A 20,003-nucleotide genomic window follows, 5' to 3' on the forward strand; every position below is an offset into this window, starting at 1 on the left:
GCAAATGGGTCTTCCAACTTTGGGAAAGAAAAGTGCATACTCTTTCAAATGGCCTAGGCAAGTCAGCCATGTAAAAATAAAATAACATTGGGGTTAGCAAACACCCTTGTTTTAAACCGCGATTTGTGTAGATAGTTCTTGATGTTCTCCACAGGGTATCAAGACGCATGTTTGTAGTAGTATTTTAGTGCCAAGAGATTATCGTACCCACATCGGTTGATTTCTTCCAAGGTTTAGATCAGTTCACTCTATCAAACAGCAACAAGCAATCTAAAAAGGTACCATAAAGTGATCATGAATGAGTAAATACCTTCTTTGCTGTAGCATACAAAGCCAATGTATTTGTGATTGTTGATTGGCCAGATCTTAAACAGGTTTGTCAGCACTGCAGAATCGGGTTAAGCTTAGCCCATGAACTTAGTTCAGTTAGCAAGATCTTAGCCCAAAAATAAAAATACAAGAGGAAAGTGTTATAAAAAATTGGTCAGAAAGATAAACAGCTTGACAAAGTAAGAAAATTAACAAACAATCTAACTACTGCTGCGAGAATATCCAGAAAAAGTAGGATAAGCAGAATAATGCCTGGAAGCCTGCACCCTGACACTAAAGAGACCTGGTATAATACATTGTATGGCACAAAAGTGAATCCTCAAACATTGGCAATGGTTTTTATCTCCATGAGTCCTACCAATAATGCATGAATGCATTGTATTGAATATCTCATTAGCCATGTTGGCAAATGTTCATTTCGAACCAGTGGCTCCTTATGATATGAAGGCCTTACTAGTTGCTATCTCATCGACTCATAGAGTAATATTATTTAATCATGAACATGGAAGCATGGTTTTAGATTGATTAATCTGTATGTGTCCCCTAACAGAGAGTAAACCTTTAGCCTCAGATTCTGCATCTAAACTTACATTTTAATTTTGTATTTTATTTGAATTTATAGAATGCTTTACACCAAAGAGCCTAACAACAGTATGGTAAAATGGTACAAAGCAAATGGTGATATTACACAAGGACAAAACATGACATGGAAACCAGATGAGCCTTAAGGCCAGAGCGGAGGAGACGGATAAGGGGAAAGAGAGCAGAGAGAGAAGAGGGAGTGTGTTCCAGTGAAGAGGGGCCAAGAGAGAGACAGCAAAAGAGGGCACAGGTAGGACAGGGAACATACAGAAGGAATTTGGACAGGGAGCAGAGAAATGAAATGAGAGCAAGGAAGAAAGGTAAAGGGGGCATGATTATAGAGCGAGTTAAAGACAAGAGAAAGGCAATTGAACTTGAGCTGAGAGTAGAAAGGCAGCCATTGGAGTGAAGAAAGAGCTGGAGGGATGAAATCCTGTGGGGAAAGTAAAAAAAAAGTGAATAGATGAGTTATAGATGGATTTTAGGGGGCTTAGGCGAGAGATAGGATGTCCAAAGAGAAGGCAGGAGCGGCAAGAGAATATAAGGGACAAGATTAACCATTTAGAGGCATGGAAAGTGAGAAAACCCATGCTTTGCATATGTTAAACAGACGAGTCCTGCAGGAGCAAGAAAGAGATGAGATGTGGGTGGAGAAAGAAAGGGAAGAAACATTTTGGGCGTAAAAAGAGATGGAAAACAAAGAGGGAGGGGAGGAGATTGAAGCAGGGGGCAGTGGAGGAGGAATAGTTTAGGCAGAAAAGTAAAGGACCACAGCCGTGGAGGAGTTAAGAAATGAGGTAATGGTCAGAAATCCAAGACTGGATGGCCAGAAGGCAGGAGGTCAGGGTAGCCTAACTAGAGGAGGAGAATGCAGAAAAGATGGAAAAAGCTGGATGTCATCAGCGCAGAGGTGGTGAGACCGACCAAAGACTGAAATTATAGAAGCATGGGGACATGTGTAGAGGGAGAAAAGAAGCGTGCCCAGGACAGAGCCTTGAGAAATACCATGATGGAGTGGAGATTAGGGCAAGATTTGCCAACCCAGGAGACAGAGGAGGTACGATCTGAGAGGTTGAACTGGAGCCAGTGCAGGACAGCCCAGGGAGACCCAAGACATGAGAGGGAGGAAAGAAGAGGAGAGTGGCCTGCAGTGTCGAAGGCGGCTGACAAGTCAAGAAGGATCAAGTGGGAAGAGTGTTTTGCATATCGTTCTAAAAGTTTCGAAAGATAGGGGAGGAGTGATATAGGACAGACATTGGTCAATACAGGTTTTTTTGAGGATACAAAGAATGGTGGCATGCTTAAATGAGGAAGGAAAGGAGAGGTTAGAAACAAAAAATTAAACAAAGCATTGAGGTAAGGTAATAGAGGAGAATAGATGATGGCAATGAGAGAGAAAGGAATAGGGTCAGAAGGGGCAGTTCTGAAAAGGGAAGTGTCAGCATTAGAGACAGGATGAAGTGATGACATACAAGCAGAATGGGAGGAGGGAGCAAAGATAGATGTGGAGGATGAAAGAGAGATAGCATAGTTCAGGAGAGCAGCCTTTGAGGAGAAATAGGAGGCCAGGTCAATGGCTGAAAGAGATGAGGTAAGTGTAGGTACCGGAGCAGTGGCATGGGAGGAGAATACCAGTTAATGTTTGAAAAAGGCAACAGGGGTGGGAAGTATAGGAGTTAAGAAGGTCAGAATAGTATGATTGTTTAGCGGAATGCAGGGCAGTGTCCAATGAGGAATGAATGGCAGAAAGAACAGAGGAAACAGAATTAGAATGGGACTTATAGCAGCGATGCTCAGCACGGCGGAGAGTGCACTGCAAAGAGAGAAGCTGGGGTGTGAGCCTTGGTTGAGGGGGTTTGCGAGTGGGAGATAAAGAGGAGACAGGGTAGAGTGTGTCAAAAGTCGAGGATAGAATCTGAGAGAGGAAGCGCCATCATCGGCTGAAAGAGAAGTGAAGGTAGTATAAGGAGGTAGAAGGGAGGAGCAAGAAGAAATGAAAGAAGAGGTATTGAAAGATTGGCGTTCACGGCGATAGTACGTCTGGAGGGGAGACTGAAGAATGATAGCCAGGGAGAGAAGATAATGGTCAGAGGAATAAACAGGAAAAGCTGAGACAGAGGAAATGGATAAGGCAGAAGAAAAGATAAGAACAAGATGTGAACCAGAGATGTGAGAAGGGGGGTAGAAATAGGGGAGAGGTGATGGGAATCAAGAATATGAAGCAGAGGAAGAGAGGGGTGAATGGAGGAAAGATGAAGATTAAAGCCATCCAAAACAATTAAAGGATTAGGAGATGGAAGATGCGAAGAGAGAAGGGTGTCACATTCATCACAAAAGGAGCTTGCTGGTCCTGGGGGATGGTAGATTACAAGAAAAGCTAAGGAATTAGGCTTCAGAGAAATGAAGTATAATGGTATTTGAAAAAGGAAAGACTGGAAGAGTAGGAAAGGCAGGGGCAGTAGTAAAGGAAGATCGAAAGAGTATGCCGACTCCTCAACCCCAGCCGAAAGGGCCAGGGGTATGTAAGAAGAAGCAAGATGAGGTAGAAAAAGCAGCAGGTGTGACAGAGTTTAAGGGTGGAATCCAGGTTTTAGTGATGCAAAGGAAGTGTAGATTGAGAGGAAAGAAGGTATCACAGACTTATTGGACTTTATTAGAGAGGGAGCACACGTTCCATGTAGCAACATTGACAGGAGGAGGAAGGTTAACAATATTTCGAGTGGCAGAATGGGCTGGGGCGGTGGTAGGAATAGAGAGTAGGAATGAAAGAAGACATGAGGACAGGTAGGATAAAGGAAATGGCTGATAGCAGACAGAGCATTTGAAAGACGAGCGCCAGGGTGTTAACAAAAATATGGCCAGTGAATGAAAAGGCTCTTTGCACAGATACGAGTGGAAGTAGGCTAGATGGAAACCACCAGGCAATGTACAGGCAGCGGGAGGAAAAAGCAGAGAAAAACAGTGGCGATCAAGATGCCAAAGCAAATGGAGGAATGTAGGGAACTTCCATCTGCGGACAGCTGTAGAAAGCGTAGCCGGGACTTTGCTCAGACGCAAGTTCTTGTAGTTCTGTGCCCTGGGGTAGGGGCAGGCAATGCCATGTCTGGCGCGGGACGCTACAGGCAAGCGTGGGAGGGAGTGAACCCTCAGATGTAGAAGGCCCCACAGGAGGGGCTGATGCTCGCCATGAGCGGCTACAACAGTGGTGAGCTGGGCAAGCTCCCAGGCTTCCTGGATGAAAACAGGCAGGAACAAGGGTACAAGCCAGCAGATGGAGAGCAGAAGGAGGCGAGTCCACTGCAGACTACATCTGTAGACAGCGTAGCAGGAACTTTACCTGACTAAACTTAAAGGAGGAGGCACTGTTGCAGAATGTTTTTTGCAGCGTTAAGCAGTGAAGCACTGAATAAATCCTACCCAAATCCCAGATCGAGTATGATTTTCTATCCAGCAGGTGGTGATTTTACGCGGTTCCCCTTCCCAGACATGTCCCCGCTTGTGAAAAAAGGTATTGCACTCAACATCAGTGCTACTCATTTGCATACAAGAATCTTGCAAGCCTCAGTGACACTCTTAACAGTGTGTGGGAAAGATCCCTGACGATGGATCACCTATGCAGAGGCATAGCTGAGGGGCTGTCCCACCCCCACAGGGGGGACGCTAGAGGGACAGCCTGCATAGCGGACCACCTTCCTGGCCACCCCCTCTGGGGGCACTCCTACCTTGCCTCCTCTTTGGGAGGAAGGGGCGTCCCCGGGCCCACCCACATCCTCAGGGCTCCAGGAGGCGTATATAGGCAGAGGGACTGCACACCCCAGCCTCTGTTTACAACACTCCCCCCCCCCACCCACCCCGCCAAAGTCCCACCGCCCTCACCCTTCTTGCAGGAGATCAGGTCACCCGCAGAGGAATTTACAAAGTGGTTCTGGGGTTTTCAGTGCAATTGATAGGTAATCAAGGTACTTCATTCTCCCACTGAAATGAAGGTTTTGGATTTCTTTTGCTTTTCAGCAGACTTCGAAGTGGTGTAAGTTTATAGGGCACCCCCCCTTACCCAGCCAGGGTTTTATGGTTAGTATTACCCCAGGATTAATCTTACGCCCGACAACAAACTGGGCACATTTGGTAAATGAGTGTGCACAGGGGACCCCCCCAAAGGAGGATGGGGAGTAGACCTGTCCGAAAATGTGTGGGGCTGTGATGGGGGTGTTGACTTAGCGGTCAGAGCCCAGATGGGGGCCGTGCTTGCAAGAGCGTTGACATAGTGATCCACACAGAGGGATAGGATCTGGAGGGATCCACACAAAAGGGGGGGGCGTTCTCGCTGGAACCATAACAGGAGAGATCCATGAAAAGTTTTTGGGGACTGACTGGCCTGGCAGTCGGATATCATATGTCCACGGGGAAGAAATTTGTGTTAACACACAGCAACAAAGAAGATCATCTCCTCAGGGTTGTGGTCATAGCGCCTAAGTGGGCAGGCAGTGCTAATCAAGACGGGGAGTGTAGATCAGGTCAGAGGTTAGTGGGGGCATTGGGGCAGTGGGGGGGCATCCCCAAAGCGTGGCAGAGTTACGGGGCAGGGCAGTCCTATAGCCTGGCACACTGCGGTTTCGGCCGTGGGCATTTTCCCGATAGCCGCACTCGAGCCAAATTTGGACGATAGGCACTGAGTCCTTTAGGGACAGTTGAGACTCCTCGTTAACGAGATTCAGTGGTCCCGAAGAATTACTGTTTGACAATGGTGTTTTTGAAGCCCGGAAGGACCGCTTTGTTGCCTGAACATGTGTTGCTCCCAGCATCCTTACTCATTACAGCACTTCGAGCCGTGCCGAGCTCTTGCTGTTTACAATTCGCTTCCTGGAGGAGGCAGAGTTTGCGGTGGCCATGTGACGGATCACATGACCCTTTTCCTGTATTTACTGCCGGCCCAACCGCCCGAGCGGCATGTTTGTGAAGCCCTGAAGGACTGCTTTGTTGCCTGAACATATACTTTGCTCCCAGCATCCTTACTCATTACAACACTGCGAGCTGTGCCAAGCTCTTGCTGTTTACAATTCGCTTCCTGGAGGAGGCAGAGTTTGCGGCGGCCACGTGATGGATCACATGACCCTTTTCCTGTATTTACTGCCGGCCCAACCGCCCGAGCGGCGTGTTTGTGAAGCCCTGAAGGACCGCTTTGTTGCCTGAACCTATACTTTGCTCCCAGCATCCTTACTCATTACGACACTGCAAGCTGTGCCAAGCTCTTGCTGTTTAGCATTCGCTTCCTGGAGGAGGCGGAGTTTGCGGCGGCCACGTGACGGATCACGTGACCCTTTTCCTGTATTTACTGCCGGCTCAACCACCCTTGCGGCGTTAAGCCCACAGAGGAGACAAGGGCGCGGCATTTCTACCTACTGTTTGTCTGCTGTTTGGCTCTGGGGCTCAGGCTCCGGGACACGGAGCCGTACGCCGTCCCATATCCCGTTATAAATAAGGAGTTACTGCCCAGAGTCACCTTTGCAGCAAGACTTTGATCTGTTATATTATCAGACAGGAGACTGGTATACTGCGGAGGAGTTCTCTTTGATCCCAGGTACTGTCTCATTGTTGCTGGCTAACGGGAATTAACCCTCTTGCTGTAATTAATTTTGACTCTTACGTTCTTTTAACCTCCGGAAGGAGGGAGCTTGTTCTCTGAACTCTTTTATTTGGTTGGACACTGGGGAGGAGAGACGGACTAAGGCTGCTCCTCAAGCCATCAGGCGTTCCCAAGACAGCGAAATTAAATATATACAATATGGACCATAATCATATTGTACTTGGTACCTTTTGAATGGCATATATATTTTATTGATATTGTATTCTATCTCAATCCTTTTTATCTTTAATACTATCTAGGGGTTGCAAGTTTTCTCCCCCTTAGAGATTATTAACATAATTGCAATTTTATCATTGGTGTATTTCTCAATCCCTAATCTCTTACCATTGTGTTTTTTCTCTTTTTGGGAAATTTTCTATGCTAACTCCTTTTAATTGAGGGTTTTTTGTAACTTTTTTACTTCCCCACTAATACTCCAGGGGCTGCGAGTTGTTCTCTCCCGTGGTTGGGTAGACGACTTTTTATACTGCATTCCATCCTATGCTACCTTACGGATTTTTAATCTTAGGGGGTGTGCTTGTTTTGTTGGCCTAGTTGAATATGCCAGCACTTAGAAGCGGGTTTCAAACGGTTGAGTGTCAAGAGAACAAGGTGGTAGAAGCTCAGATGATTGCTCCATCAGAGTGTGAACAGGCCATCACCAAAGACCCCATGGAAAATAATGCTGCTCGTAACTTACCTGTGGAAATAATTGATGATAGAGGGTCAAATCATGCACTTATAGAGCCCAGTGTGAGTATTGAGAGACTCCCTATTATTAACTTAACGGTTCTTGGGGAGCAATCACAAATTGTGGAAAATCCGGACGTATTAGATACAGAGGCATTTATTGGTGTTATGGATATGTCGGGTAGTAGACAGGAACTTACCGATGCAGAAGGTCTTCAAGAAAGTCTGCTGGGTATTAAAAGGGTGGTTCGATTCCATGCATCTACCCCCCTCCAGAAGGCTGATTTAAGGGGAATAATGAAAGCTAAGCAAGTTCCGATCTTAGACTCATTAAGGGGGAATATGATAGAAAAAATCAAGGGTATATATCCATTTGGTACAAACTCCTCCACTCACATTTCCCCAGCTGTTTATTTTTGGGAAAGGCGAACAGGATAGGAGGCAATGTTCTACTGTCCCTATCCAGTCTAAATATGCTAGTTGGGGAGAACATTCTAAAGGGACTCCTATTCCTCCCCGACAAGCAATTGGGGGGGTCTGATGTGGATGATTCCTTTATGCTTATGGCTGATGCCACGGGAGACCTGCTTAAAGAAATTATTGATTTAGAGATGCCGACTGGGAGACCTTTATCTAATGGTATAAGGGTGTGAGGAGTCTATCTGAAGGGGGCACCCAGGGGGTGCACTCTCAAACTATAGATATAACTATGTTGGGGAAACAATAAGAGGGAAAGGAAAAATGCCCACTATATCTGCATTGGAGGACCTCAAGTCTCATATACATATGAAGGTTGGCACTACTCAAACTGATAAAGGTAGGGATGGTATTGACCAGCCAGAAACAGTTGATAAATTCACTGAACCAGACCAGGCAATATTAAAAATTCGACCTATAGGTAAAGATAGACAGGAAAAGCATTCTCCGGGTAAGGAAGATTGAGGAGACTATCTTCTACCCCTTGTATCTAACCTGCACATTAGTTTAAACTTGGCTCTGAAAACCTTGGGTGAGTCCCAAGAGATGCTTGGGGGTTCTATGGTAGGTCAAAAAGCTGCCTTTAATCAATTAGTTACTTGTTTGGCATTTTTAGAGGGCCTTGTGGAGGTTAAGACCAATAACGACCATAATATTAAAGAGCAGAATCGATACGATACATATAGGGAGGAACAAAACATTAGGCTAGCAACCATGGATGCTAAAATTACCACTTTGTTGGAATTTATGCTCTCAGGTGACCGCCCTACTTCGTCAGATAGAGGGGGAAGGGATCAAGAATTGCCAGGCCAAGGAGGAAAAATATCACAGAACAACGATTATGAAAACAAACCGAGGTGTCCGGACAGTCCATCTGTTCTCTTGGAGGCCATTGCTATAGCAACAGGGGGACGTACTCAGGAGCAAGATATGGGAACTTCCAATGCCCAGGAGCATGTCATGGAAACTTCCAAGGAGGGGGAATGTTTGAACATTAGCAGTGATGATGCTACAATCATCCAACAAACGCCACCTCAAAGGGGGCAAAAGTGCAAACAAAAAACTAAACATATGAAGATAATACCAGCGGACCCGGAACTGGAAACGGATAGCTCTTCCAAACCCTACGGAGAATGCCCTGTCAATGCTTCCAACTATGTGTGACATTGTGGAACCTACCTTGCAGACTTATAATCATAATAATCGTTAGACAGGCATAAACCAGGAAGTCCTGCCTGTATGGACTTTCCTCTAATGCATTTTTGCTATGCTGTTTGGTTGCCTAGGAGACGGGGCTTGTTAGCAGGAGTGAGAGGATGACAGTTTCAGCTGGGCGTACTGAAGCGGTCGGAGGAGACCTGGATTCCTGAGGTGGTGGAACCGTTACACTGAAACAAGGAAGAGTAGTTAATCTAATAGTTCATGCGAACGTTGTCGCCAGTCAGAGTGTGTTTTGTAGCGCTGTTGCGCATGAGAAAGTTTGAAGCAGTTCGAGGGGACCGTTGTCCCGATGTTACAATGAACGTGAGTACCCTGCAGGGAAAAACAAGACTATACAAATGAGGAAGTGATTGAGACGCACCGAGCGGATGAATGTTTACCGGCTGACTTGTGAAGGCTGTGCCCTGCAGATAGAGTAAAGACGCGAACGTGTCGACAGCTGGACATTGTAAAGTTGGACGCCGTTGCGTTCGGAAGTGAGAATGATTGATGAGGAACCAGCGAAACCTGCCCATAGCAGTGTGTGAAAGTTGGCGCTGATACGCCTTGAAGAGAAGAAGTAATACAAATAAAATGAGCATCGTAAAGGGGTGAGAGAAAGTGTGGCACCAATACGCTCCACAAGAGGTGCGTAGTGCAAGGAAAGGCGAACATTGTCCACACGTGAGGAGGGAGTGAAAGAGCCTCTGCACTAACTCACTCGAACTGCAACTGAAAACGCACTGAATTCAGAAGGGTCTTTATTAAAATTGAATGCAAAAGGATGGGAGGACAAATAACAGGAAGACTTGTAAGCTTACTCCCAAAGTCCCCTCTGGCCAGGAAGTGATAGGCTGCTCAGAGGGCAGGTGCAAAGAAACTGACCAAGTATAAAAGAAAAAAAAAATAAGAGAAGAGAAAGGAATGAAAGAAGAAGATACAGAGGAAACGAAAAAAAACAAGAGGAGGGGGAGAAAACTCATATGAGAGACTGGCATATAGAAAAGAGACAGAAAGAATTGAAGAATTCCTGAAAGGGATAGTGGACAGTAAATAGTTAAATAAAGAGAACATTCTTACCTGAAAAGTCTTCAGCCGACATCCAGATAATAATCCTGAGAAGACTCCGTGAAAACATATCCTTTAACAGTGAATGTGAAAGAGAAGAGTACATGTTAATAAAAGAAGTTGGGTTCTCTTTGAAACTCATACAAACTAGGTATTTGGCTCAGAGTCTTATTTATGCTATTTTACTGATCAGTCACACTATGATATTAATGAGGTACCCCAATCTCCTGTTTATAGGCGGAAAAACAAACAGGCTAGGATGCTTAAGAAAACTAAAAACATGCCGAACACAAAAATTAGAGGTTGGAATTCTAACCTCAAAGCAATTAGGAATATTCCAGCTCAAGAAGAGTCCAGTGATAGTGGACAGTTAATGGCCCAAGTATGGGAGAGGGTCGGGAGCGGGGGGGAGGCCAATAAGGAAATCCCACGAGCTTGGGCGGCTGGGGAGGGGAATATCAACCCCAGCATCCGAGAGGGTAATCAGTTGAGGACCGGTCAAGATCGTCCGCAAACTAAGATGACAGCCTTTGGCAAAATAACTAGCACTAAGCATGCTAGCACATCTATAGGCACGCAACAAATGAATATCCTACCCAGTGTGGAAGTACCGGCCCTTGTTTTATCCACCGAGACCCTCTCTTCCAATGGGCTGACTGCTATGGCTGAGAGTGGGAGTGGTTCTATACCTAATAACATGGGGAAAAGCCCCATTGACACACAGGCCCCCAATATTCAGGACACACAGGGACATGCACTAGCAAAACCACTTTTAGGCAATGCTAAAATGCAGCTGTTCAGGTACAGCCCCCCTCAATGATTAATACAGGGAAGATCCTGGGTTGGATCAATAACAACAAGACAGATTCACTGGCCAGTCTGAATAGAACAAATTGATTACATTTGTTTTAAAAAATTCCTTTACTGCGTGCTATAACAACTGACGATATAGATGCTATTTCCCTACCAAGTCATAATAATCACCGAATGGTAAGCTGTTTTCACTCGAAGATGGTGGCAGATATGGTGCATGCCCAAGAAAAAAATCTTGATTCTTTGGGTTATGGTCTGTTCACACTAGCGGATGATAAAGAGGCTGATAGTTTTCTACAACACAAGGAACTGACTAACACCCAAATGGAACAAATTGCATATTCGGGTACTAAAAAACTTGAAAATTCAGATCCAGCATTGGCTTTAATCTCTAGCCTTCTTAATAGTGGCCAGGATTGGTCATTGTTGCAGCCAGCTCTTAAAACTTTAGAGACCCTTAGACAGGGTACTGGACGCTCCTAACAGTATTAATATTGAGGTTATTTCTTGGAATTCGTGTGGGGGCTTACATTTGAATACATTCCTGACTAAAGGCGAGATCTATACCTGCCCCCGATTCTACTTTTTCCAAGAAACTATGATGCTCACAGAAATGTATGTGGAAGTTTTCCATACTTTTTCCTCATTAGCGTCTAGGGGGGTAGCCGGGCGGCCTAGTGGTGGTTTGACTATTGCTGTTGATCGCAATCTGGGGCTTCAGGGTAATGTGATCTTTGAGTGAATGGCTCCTGGGCATAGTTTTATCTTCAGAGAATGATGTACATCCTATCCTCTTGTTGAACCTATACTGGAATCCTCTAAGGGTGCCCCTTGAAATAGTGGAGGATTCCCTTGGAGATATACTGGGAGGATGGTTTGAGAAGGGCTTGGCAATCGTATTATCATGGGAGGAGATTTTAACTCCACCTATGCAGAGGGTTCCATGTGGAATGAGAGAGGGGCCACCCCGAAAACGCTCCAACCTAATCTTAGGAGAGGTATATGGTGGGATAAACTATTGGAACATTGGGATTTGGGACTCCTAGATCATTCCTCGGACTGGAATTTACCCAAACATACCTGGAAAAGGGGAACTAATAGGTCTAGGATTGATTTCTTTTATGTTTCCAATAGCTGGAAACAAGCGTGTGGTAAATTGACACTTATGGAGGTAGATTTGGGCAATCATATTCCACTATTTTCATAGCGCTGGCATGTCCTGCTCGCCATATAAAACCGGAGTTTATGGGCCTAGAGGTGGCAAATAATAGGAGAACGATTATCTGAAACAAGAAAAAGATTATGAAATTTAACGCCTTTATCTAGAGAATCTGACCCTGGCCTCCCATCGAATTCCGAGGGAGGGGGACCTTACGTTGGGTGGATCCTACTACAATAATATTATGTTGTCATGTGCCTATAAAATTAGTAGGACGGGTGGCACGGCGGTACATAGACATAATGGGAGGGGTGGGGACTCCAGAATCCACAGAACCAAGCTCATTAAATGCAGGGAGCTGAGGATCCTGAAGAAGCTACCCATTTCATTTGTTGAATGGCAGCTTAGGAAAAAAAAATCATACTGAAACAAAAAACTTGGTTAAGTCTCTGAAAATGGATCAATACCTTGTAGCCCATCAACAGATGACGTATAATCTTTGTAAGGGCAGAGATGTTAAATTTTGGTCTACTGTTAATAACACGCTTACCCCTGTTAAGGATAGACTTGATTGTCCTATCCAAGCAGAGGTCTGGTGCACTTATTATAAGAACATTTTTTAATTGCCTTCCACTTTTGCTAGGGAACAGGACTCGGATTTGGGTTCTCCGGCTGTGGGTGAATGCTCTTGGGATCTTGAGGATATTATTTGGGCCATCAATAAACTTAAGCCGTCCAGAGCGCCGGGCTCGGACGGCATACCACCGTTTGTCATAAAGGTGGCACCCGAATTATGAGCTGAGCTGCTTAAACCCATATTTGATGACATCTGTATAACCCATGTCATCCCTGAATCCTGGGCTCAAAGTACTATAGTACCCATATTTAAAAAGGGTGATGTTCTCAATCCCCTTAACTATAGACCCATAGCACTTTTGGACGCGGCTAGTAAGGTTTTTGGTATTTTGCTTTTAAGAGATCTCAATAAAGTGACTAGGAGGAATGCTTGTTTTGGTAAATTTCAGGTTGGTTTTAGAGAGGGTTTGGGAACTAACTTGAATGGGAATATCCTGGCCCATTTTAGAGATTTGGTTCATTAATCTAGCATAGGAAAGATTTTCATGGCATCTTTAGACCTTTCCAATGCCTTTGACAGAGTTATTAGAGCGAGATTATGGGCCAAAATGTTAGCAATGAATTTTCCTCGAAAGATTGTCCAACTCTTGGCTCTGCTGCACAGGAATACCTTGGTCAGGGTCTGTTTGACCCAAGAAGGAGCTCTCTCTGAGGCCATTGATACTAAAGTTGGGGTCAAGCAGGGCTGCTCACTCGCGCCTAAGCTCTTCAACCTATATGTGTGCGATGTGGAGGGCATTTGGCAGGGCCCTTCCGTCGCACCGGCTAGTTTGGGGAGTTTGGCTATCGAGTGGATGGCCTTTGCGGATGATTTTATTCTTTTTGACCGCACCCCACGTGGGCCTTCGTACAAAGATGGACATTTTTTATCATTATGCGATGGCAAATAATCTTTCCCTGAATGCATCCAAATCCCGAACGATTGTGGTTACAAAAAAAAGAACCGTTAAATCCTGTAGTTGGAGGATGGGTGAGGATCAGGTGGAACAGGTCCAGGCTACAACCTATTTAGGCTATAATTTTACTAATAGATCTAGCCTGAAGATGTGGAAATTGAGCCTGGAGGAGAAGGCGACTAAACTCAAGGTGCAAATGAAATTCTTGAAGGTCATGATATGCAAATTTTCACTCTTACCAATAAGGCGATTTTATCTTACAAAATGTGAGCCGGTCCTCCTGTACGGCCTGGACATCTGTACCCATTATATGAGTTTAAGCCTTAATGTGGTCCAGGGGAAAATGTGGAAAGAACTACTTGGTCTATCGATGGCAATCCCCAATACAATTATCCACCACGAGTTATGTCTCATTTCACTTAAATCAAGATACCTTTGGAGGCAATTATCCTTGTTTAGAAAAATGAATGTTCCACCTACAAACACTTTATATGAATTGTTAAATGAGGTTGTAAAATCTGGGTCAGTAGTATCTATTAGAAAGTTTAGCGGCAATATGACTTTGCTGTTAGGTACTGTAGGTCTTTGTCTAGAGGATCTGGTCCAGCGACCAGGGCTGGTTAAGAGACTTCTATTCAAGGCTGATTGGGTGGATACGGTAAACGGGGTGGATTCTTACTCCACTTACAAGGAGTATGCAAGTTTTGGACATGCCAGGGAATGCGTTCCCCTCTATTTACAAAGATTCCCTTGTGACAGGGCGAGATCCATGTTCATGCGCTTTAGACTTAATCAGATTCCTACCTTAGAAAGGATAATGTACTGGGGGTACAAGGATGTGACACTTAATCTGGATCAAATCGATTTCTCATGTCGATTTTGTGGAGAAACCAGAACGCAAGAGACACTTAAACACCTTGTATTAACTTGTAAATGTTTTGAGCCTAAACGCGTGGTCTATCTGAAAGACAGATTTAATAAGGATCTCGAAATGTCTATGCATTTGTTTTGGAGCCGTTGTAGGTGGGGTGAAAACATTTCTTTAATTTTAGCATTGAATTTATTAATCAAGGATATTACAGAGGAATTGGAAAAAAGTAGTCTAATACGCAATGTTTTTATATTGGGAAATGAAGGGTTGTGATAGATTTTTTTTATGGAGAATGAATTGACATTGGGGATCTTTTATATGCGTATAATGGTATGTGTTTAAAAATGAATTGCTTATTTTTATTATGTGTATTATGTTGTATAAGGTTTCATGTAAACTAATAATGCAACAATAAAAATTAAAATAAAAATGTTTTAAAAACTGTTTGACTGTTACAATCAGAGGCGTATGTCTGCTACTCTGCAAACTGGAAGTGACGAATCAGAGGTGTATGTCAGCTACTCTGCAAACCGGAAGTGACAAGTGTTCCCAGGAACTTATGAGAAATGACATTTCCCACTTAAGGGGCTACCTTAGAAGTCTAAGGATGTGAATTTACTTTGGGCTGTTACTGCTCCCCGTATTGCTATATGACTCTTAATAAATTTGATCTTGTGTTTCCAAATATACACCAGTTGTCCTTATATTTTTTGGTATATGTATCTATTGCTTGATGTTTCATGCCCCCAGAAAGGGGGTGGCCAATCGGGGATGGCCCCGCTATGCTTGAGGGAGTAGGAAGGCATGAAAAGGGTCCAGCTGATGATCCTTCTCAGGCACACAAAGGCAGTGCGTTGCGGCAAAGCTGTAGACTATGTAGTCTCCACCTTCTGTGTTACGTAGGGAATTGTCACTCAAAGACATGGTGTTTATGACTGTCATTGGGCAGATACACCTAGTTTCTCTTGATTTTCTTTTCTTCTGCACTTAAGAGTCTGACTTATCTGCTCCCCTTCATTGTTAAATTCACCGCAGTGCGTGGCCTTGCTGCAGTGGCGCAGCTGGGGGGAGGGGTAGCAGCCTCCCCCTGGTGTCCTATTATCCGTCCGCTATGGCACCAAAAGCTGCCTCCGCTACCGTCTTGCCGTTAATACACAGAATTTCAATTGTTTCTTTAACAGTCCCCCAAAGTATCTGCTTGTTTTGAATGGACTCATTATCTGAGTGAAGGAGTCAAGGATTAATGACATGGGGAGGTGTGCTATTCTGAAGTGGGCATGTGGTAGCTATGTAGATGCTACTGGATGTAACTTTTAGTGTGGGTGGGCATACCACCTAGGCCAGGTAGCGATTAACATTGTTGATGCTGTTGCATGAATGGAACAGTTAGACAGGTGTGAAGAGGGTTGGTGTTGGGTGTACATGACTTCTTGTTGGTGGCAGTGCCGTTGCATGCATGTCGTTTCATGTGTTGTCCTGAAAAAGAAGAGCTCAGAAAGTATTTACTCGGAAGAATCAGTTATGAGAGTCAAAAAAGACATTCGCTGGTAAGACTAAGGAAATCATCTTTCCCCAATCTGGAGCAACGGAAAAACGCAGTGTAGCAAGGCCACAATAATTAACAGAAGCCATGGGTCATGTTCTCGTTTAACGTTGCAGGGCAGAGAATGAATTGCCTGTCATGCTGGCTGTTCCCCTTCAGAGAGGGTTTTTGTGTGTATAAAGATGTTGTACTTGAAAGGTAACTAGAGTAGAGTGAAATGGATGCGCACCCTGTTTGGGTCACGGACAGGCATATGTTTAGTTTTGGAATGCAAATGGTTGCTCCATGTACATTCTAGTTAATTCAAGGAGAGAAACTCCTATTATGAATATATTTAACTGAACAATGTTAGCCTCTATTAATTCAAAATTACACGTATTGCTCCATTTCATGGTGGGCAATTTTTATTTGTGTCACATTTAATTTGGCTCCAACATTTTCAAGTGTCGTGCTTCACTGTATCGCACACATGACATTAGATGTCACTCTACGTGTTGTGGGATGCATTTCAAATGTTGTATTCCTGCTCATTTCTTTGCGCCTCCCTGTATGAAAGAAGGCATAGGGGAAATATATGCACAATCAGAGGTCGGAATGTAAAGCCGTCATATCCACTGCCGTGGAAATGGGCTTAATGACTGTACAGACTGGAGGGGGGTGTCTATACTTCTGCTCTCTATATGGTAGAGGAGAGGCACAGAGGATCCAAGCCAAGATTCTCTATTACGGTAGAAATGGACGAGCAATCAAGGCCTAGCTTCTCAGGAGGTGATGCAGGCTGGTTCTTAAGTACAGCGTAGTCCCCACACCCCCACAAAGGAATTTCCACACACTGTATTAGTTAAAACAGTCTTTATATAATTAAGGTTCAAGGTTATATACACAATCACAATAACTCACTTTGTGCTCAATGGCAAATATATACAGTTCTAAGTGGTACCACAATTATTATTAGATTTCATTAAAGTGCATCAACTGTACTCAGATTAAATATCACACAAATCACTTAATAAAGGTAACCAACAATAGACATAGGAGGAAAGCAGTTGGTTAGAACAATTGGCAGAATACTGGCCCGTTACCTAGACACAATTCTGTGTGGAGATCCCCCCTACCTGTGCAACCTGTAAAATAAAGATATACCACAAGCCCAGTCCATATATTGTTCAATGAGTCTTATTCCCTTCTATAATGTTTCTACCACCCCAATGTACCTGCAATAGCAGAGTTCCTCGAGGAGGCCTCGAGGCATCCTTCTTGAGTGACTCCCTTTAAAGCAGGAGCCACGGATCGTCGATGGGCCTCGAAGAAAGGGAACTCGGCATCGAGAATCCTTGATGTAAGTTCGACGGGTTTGAGGCCGCAGCTTTGGTCTGGGCGGTGCTCGACGACGACGAGTCGAAGACGTCCTGTAAGGAAGAGGCGTGTGGGGCACCTCAATGTCGAGAGTTCAGGACCGCAAAGAGTTTGCGAAGAACTGTGGCCCAGCAAGGGCGTTGAGTCATCCAGTGTCTCTACGGTCTTTGGTTGGCGGGAAACCCACCGGCGGATGCTCCTCGGCCCATCGACGGCCTGGCCTTCTCCGGCGGGATAAGGTGGGCGGCAGTGAGGACGAGGGCGTCCGTGAATCAAAAGTCTTAGGCAAAGGAGCGTTGCGGCTCTGGTTGTCGATGGCACAGCATCAAGCTGCCCCCTCTTCTGGGCAACACGGCTTCGACGGGCCTCCAGCGATTATGCACACCTGCGTACCCTGATCGACGACGGTGGACAGAATGTCCGGTGCTTATCTTCGTTCTCCTCGGCGGTCCCCGTCTCCGGTCGGTAGCCTGCCGCGGGTCTGACTTCCAGGGAGCTTCGGTGAAGGTTAGCGGTGCTCGATGGTCCCTCGGAGCACAGGAAGAGGGCGCCTAACCAGGTCCTCTCTTGGATCAGTCTCGACGGCTTCCGGATTTCGGTGAAGGGAGACAACAGTCAACCTTCTTCGGGCTCGGCTTCGAGAGTCAGCTTCAGTTTCAATGTTAGTTTCAACTCCAGCTTCTGAACGATTCCTGGCAGTGAGAGGCCCCCAGATATACTAGTTGATCTCTCATTCATTCTGCTGGGTCACACTCGGGCACCAATCACTCAGAAGGGCATTTAGCAGTCAGTCAGCCAATGAGGCATACAGTGCATTCAGGCCATTCTCCTCTCTCTCAGACACTCACAACAAGGAATGTGTGTTAGGACAAGTACCCAGCCATTCAACACTGCACACTGCATTCATACCAGTTTCAGGCAGGGCTGTCTCAGTCATTGTGTCAAACACCAGAAACCCGACATCCACAACAAGAAGTGCATATTGGTCACACACTTCATTCACCCAGGTTCCACCCCCAGGGTGTACCCACAACATACAGTCACTGGGAAGGCTCCAGCCAGTCTGGCCTGGACTTCACAACACCACCATATATGGAACTTCCACCCAACAGCCAGTCAGGGGGAAGGGACAGAGTCAGGGCTTCCCAGGACTTTGGGAAAACAAGGTAAGAGGCAATAGAATGCAAGAGGCCACAGGGACCATCTTGTTTCCTATCAGGAATCAACTGACTCCAATGGCAGGGCCTGGGTATCCCAAAATGGAGGATACTCCGAGCACCTGTCAAATTCAGCATGGAGCTGCCACCAGCCCATACCCTGCGGGCCACACACAGGTGCCCAAAAACATACACTAGGGGCACAGGGCTGTACCCCCACCCATGGGTGCCATAAGGGTATCCCATGGGTCTGTACACCAAACCAAAAACAGGAAGAGCTGCACTGCCAGGAGTCCCACATGGACTCATGGGCAGAAAACAATACAGAACACAAATGAAAAAGGACTACAGGACAAGGACAGGGAGGCCCTGTCCCTCCAATGCATTTCCAGCATCACAATGACACCACACAGAAGAGGGCTGAACCCAGGGCCCCACCTGTATCGGGTCAGTCAGCCAATATATGTGTCACGAACGTGGACACATTTAGGTATGCTAGCAGTTGCTGGCTGTTGGTCTCCCGTGCCTACAACCAGCCACTCCCTCTGCTCATAAATACATTGAAAATCTGATACTTGAGTGAAATCCGTGCTGCACTTTAGGGCTTTTGCAAATTAGCTCCAAATACGCACTGATAGCTATAAAATCGAAAACTGCAAAACTGTACATATTTGACTAGGTGCACCAATGCTTGTCTCAGTGCTGTGAATCTGAAAAGCAATTTAGGTAAAGACAAAAAGAATGTTTGTTTTCATGGGAAAAATCGTAATGGAAGGATTATAGGGTTGAAAATTAAATGTGGCTTTAATCTGGAAATTAAAGTTACCCTAACACATGTATTATGGGTCAGTCAAGATGATGGCTCTGTGTTGTAACTGGATTTTACCTTCTAATTCTAGACTTACAACCACGAAGTCTACTTCGACAGAGACACAGTGATCCACATAGAACAAAAGCCCAACAGAATCTTCTGCTGTTATGTTTACAAAATGGTCTGTAACCCAGCAGAGGACAAGAACCTGAAACACGTATAATTGGGAAGACTTCGGAGTCAATTCACGTGTACCATAAAAACTAATTTTTACAGTTTATATGATAGCAGTGTCACATGCAGTCTTTTTTAAATAGGACATTTTACGTGTTTTATTTTTTACGTGATGATCAGAAATTGTATGGGTGAAATGAAATATTAAATATTCTAATTTTTTTACCAAGTCCAGCGTTATGCTTTTTGACTAGCGATTGTCTCTGGGCTGAAATGTTTTAGTTCTACTCCTGGTTATAAGCATTCCCATATTCTAATAGCTATTTTTTAACCGATCCTGATACTATCGGAATGAAGATTGGAAAGGTTATAGCAATAAGAGGAAATCGATAACTCTTCTTTGGTCATTTTTATTTTAGCTCACTGTGGATAGTTGACTTGTGCGTATTCTTTGACCACAGATATGAATTTGTTTTCGTTTCTTTTACCTTTTGAATCTGTCTTACTCATATTGATGTACTTTGCTTTGCCTGGATTTTCAATGTGGATTTCAATGTGATTTTCATCGTTTTTTTTATTTAAGAAAAGTTTGTAATAAACTGAATTTTAATAAAAAA

At 44.8% G+C, this 20,003-nt stretch overlaps 1 protein-coding gene across 1 annotated transcript in view; it reads left to right on the plus strand.

Annotated features, from left to right (window-relative positions):
* DCAF17 (DDB1 and CUL4 associated factor 17) overlaps positions 1 to 19,613 on the plus strand; it is a 1,369,255-nt gene extending 1,349,642 nt beyond the window's left edge. Inside the window, exon 15 of the mRNA XM_069616196.1 lies at positions 19,301 to 19,613. Within this exon, the coding sequence (XP_069472297.1) occupies positions 19,301 to 19,435 (135 nt within the window). The 3' untranslated portion in view covers positions 19,436 to 19,613. The remainder of the gene's footprint in view (positions 1 to 19,300) is intronic.
* The last annotated feature ends 390 nt before the right edge of the window (positions 19,614 to 20,003 follow it).

The sequence above is a fragment of the Ambystoma mexicanum genome, chromosome 9 (genome assembly GCF_040938575.1).
Source record: "Ambystoma mexicanum isolate Mex_15411 chromosome 9, UKY_AmexF1_1, whole genome shotgun sequence".
Taxonomy (NCBI): domain Eukaryota; kingdom Metazoa; phylum Chordata; class Amphibia; order Caudata; family Ambystomatidae; genus Ambystoma; species Ambystoma mexicanum.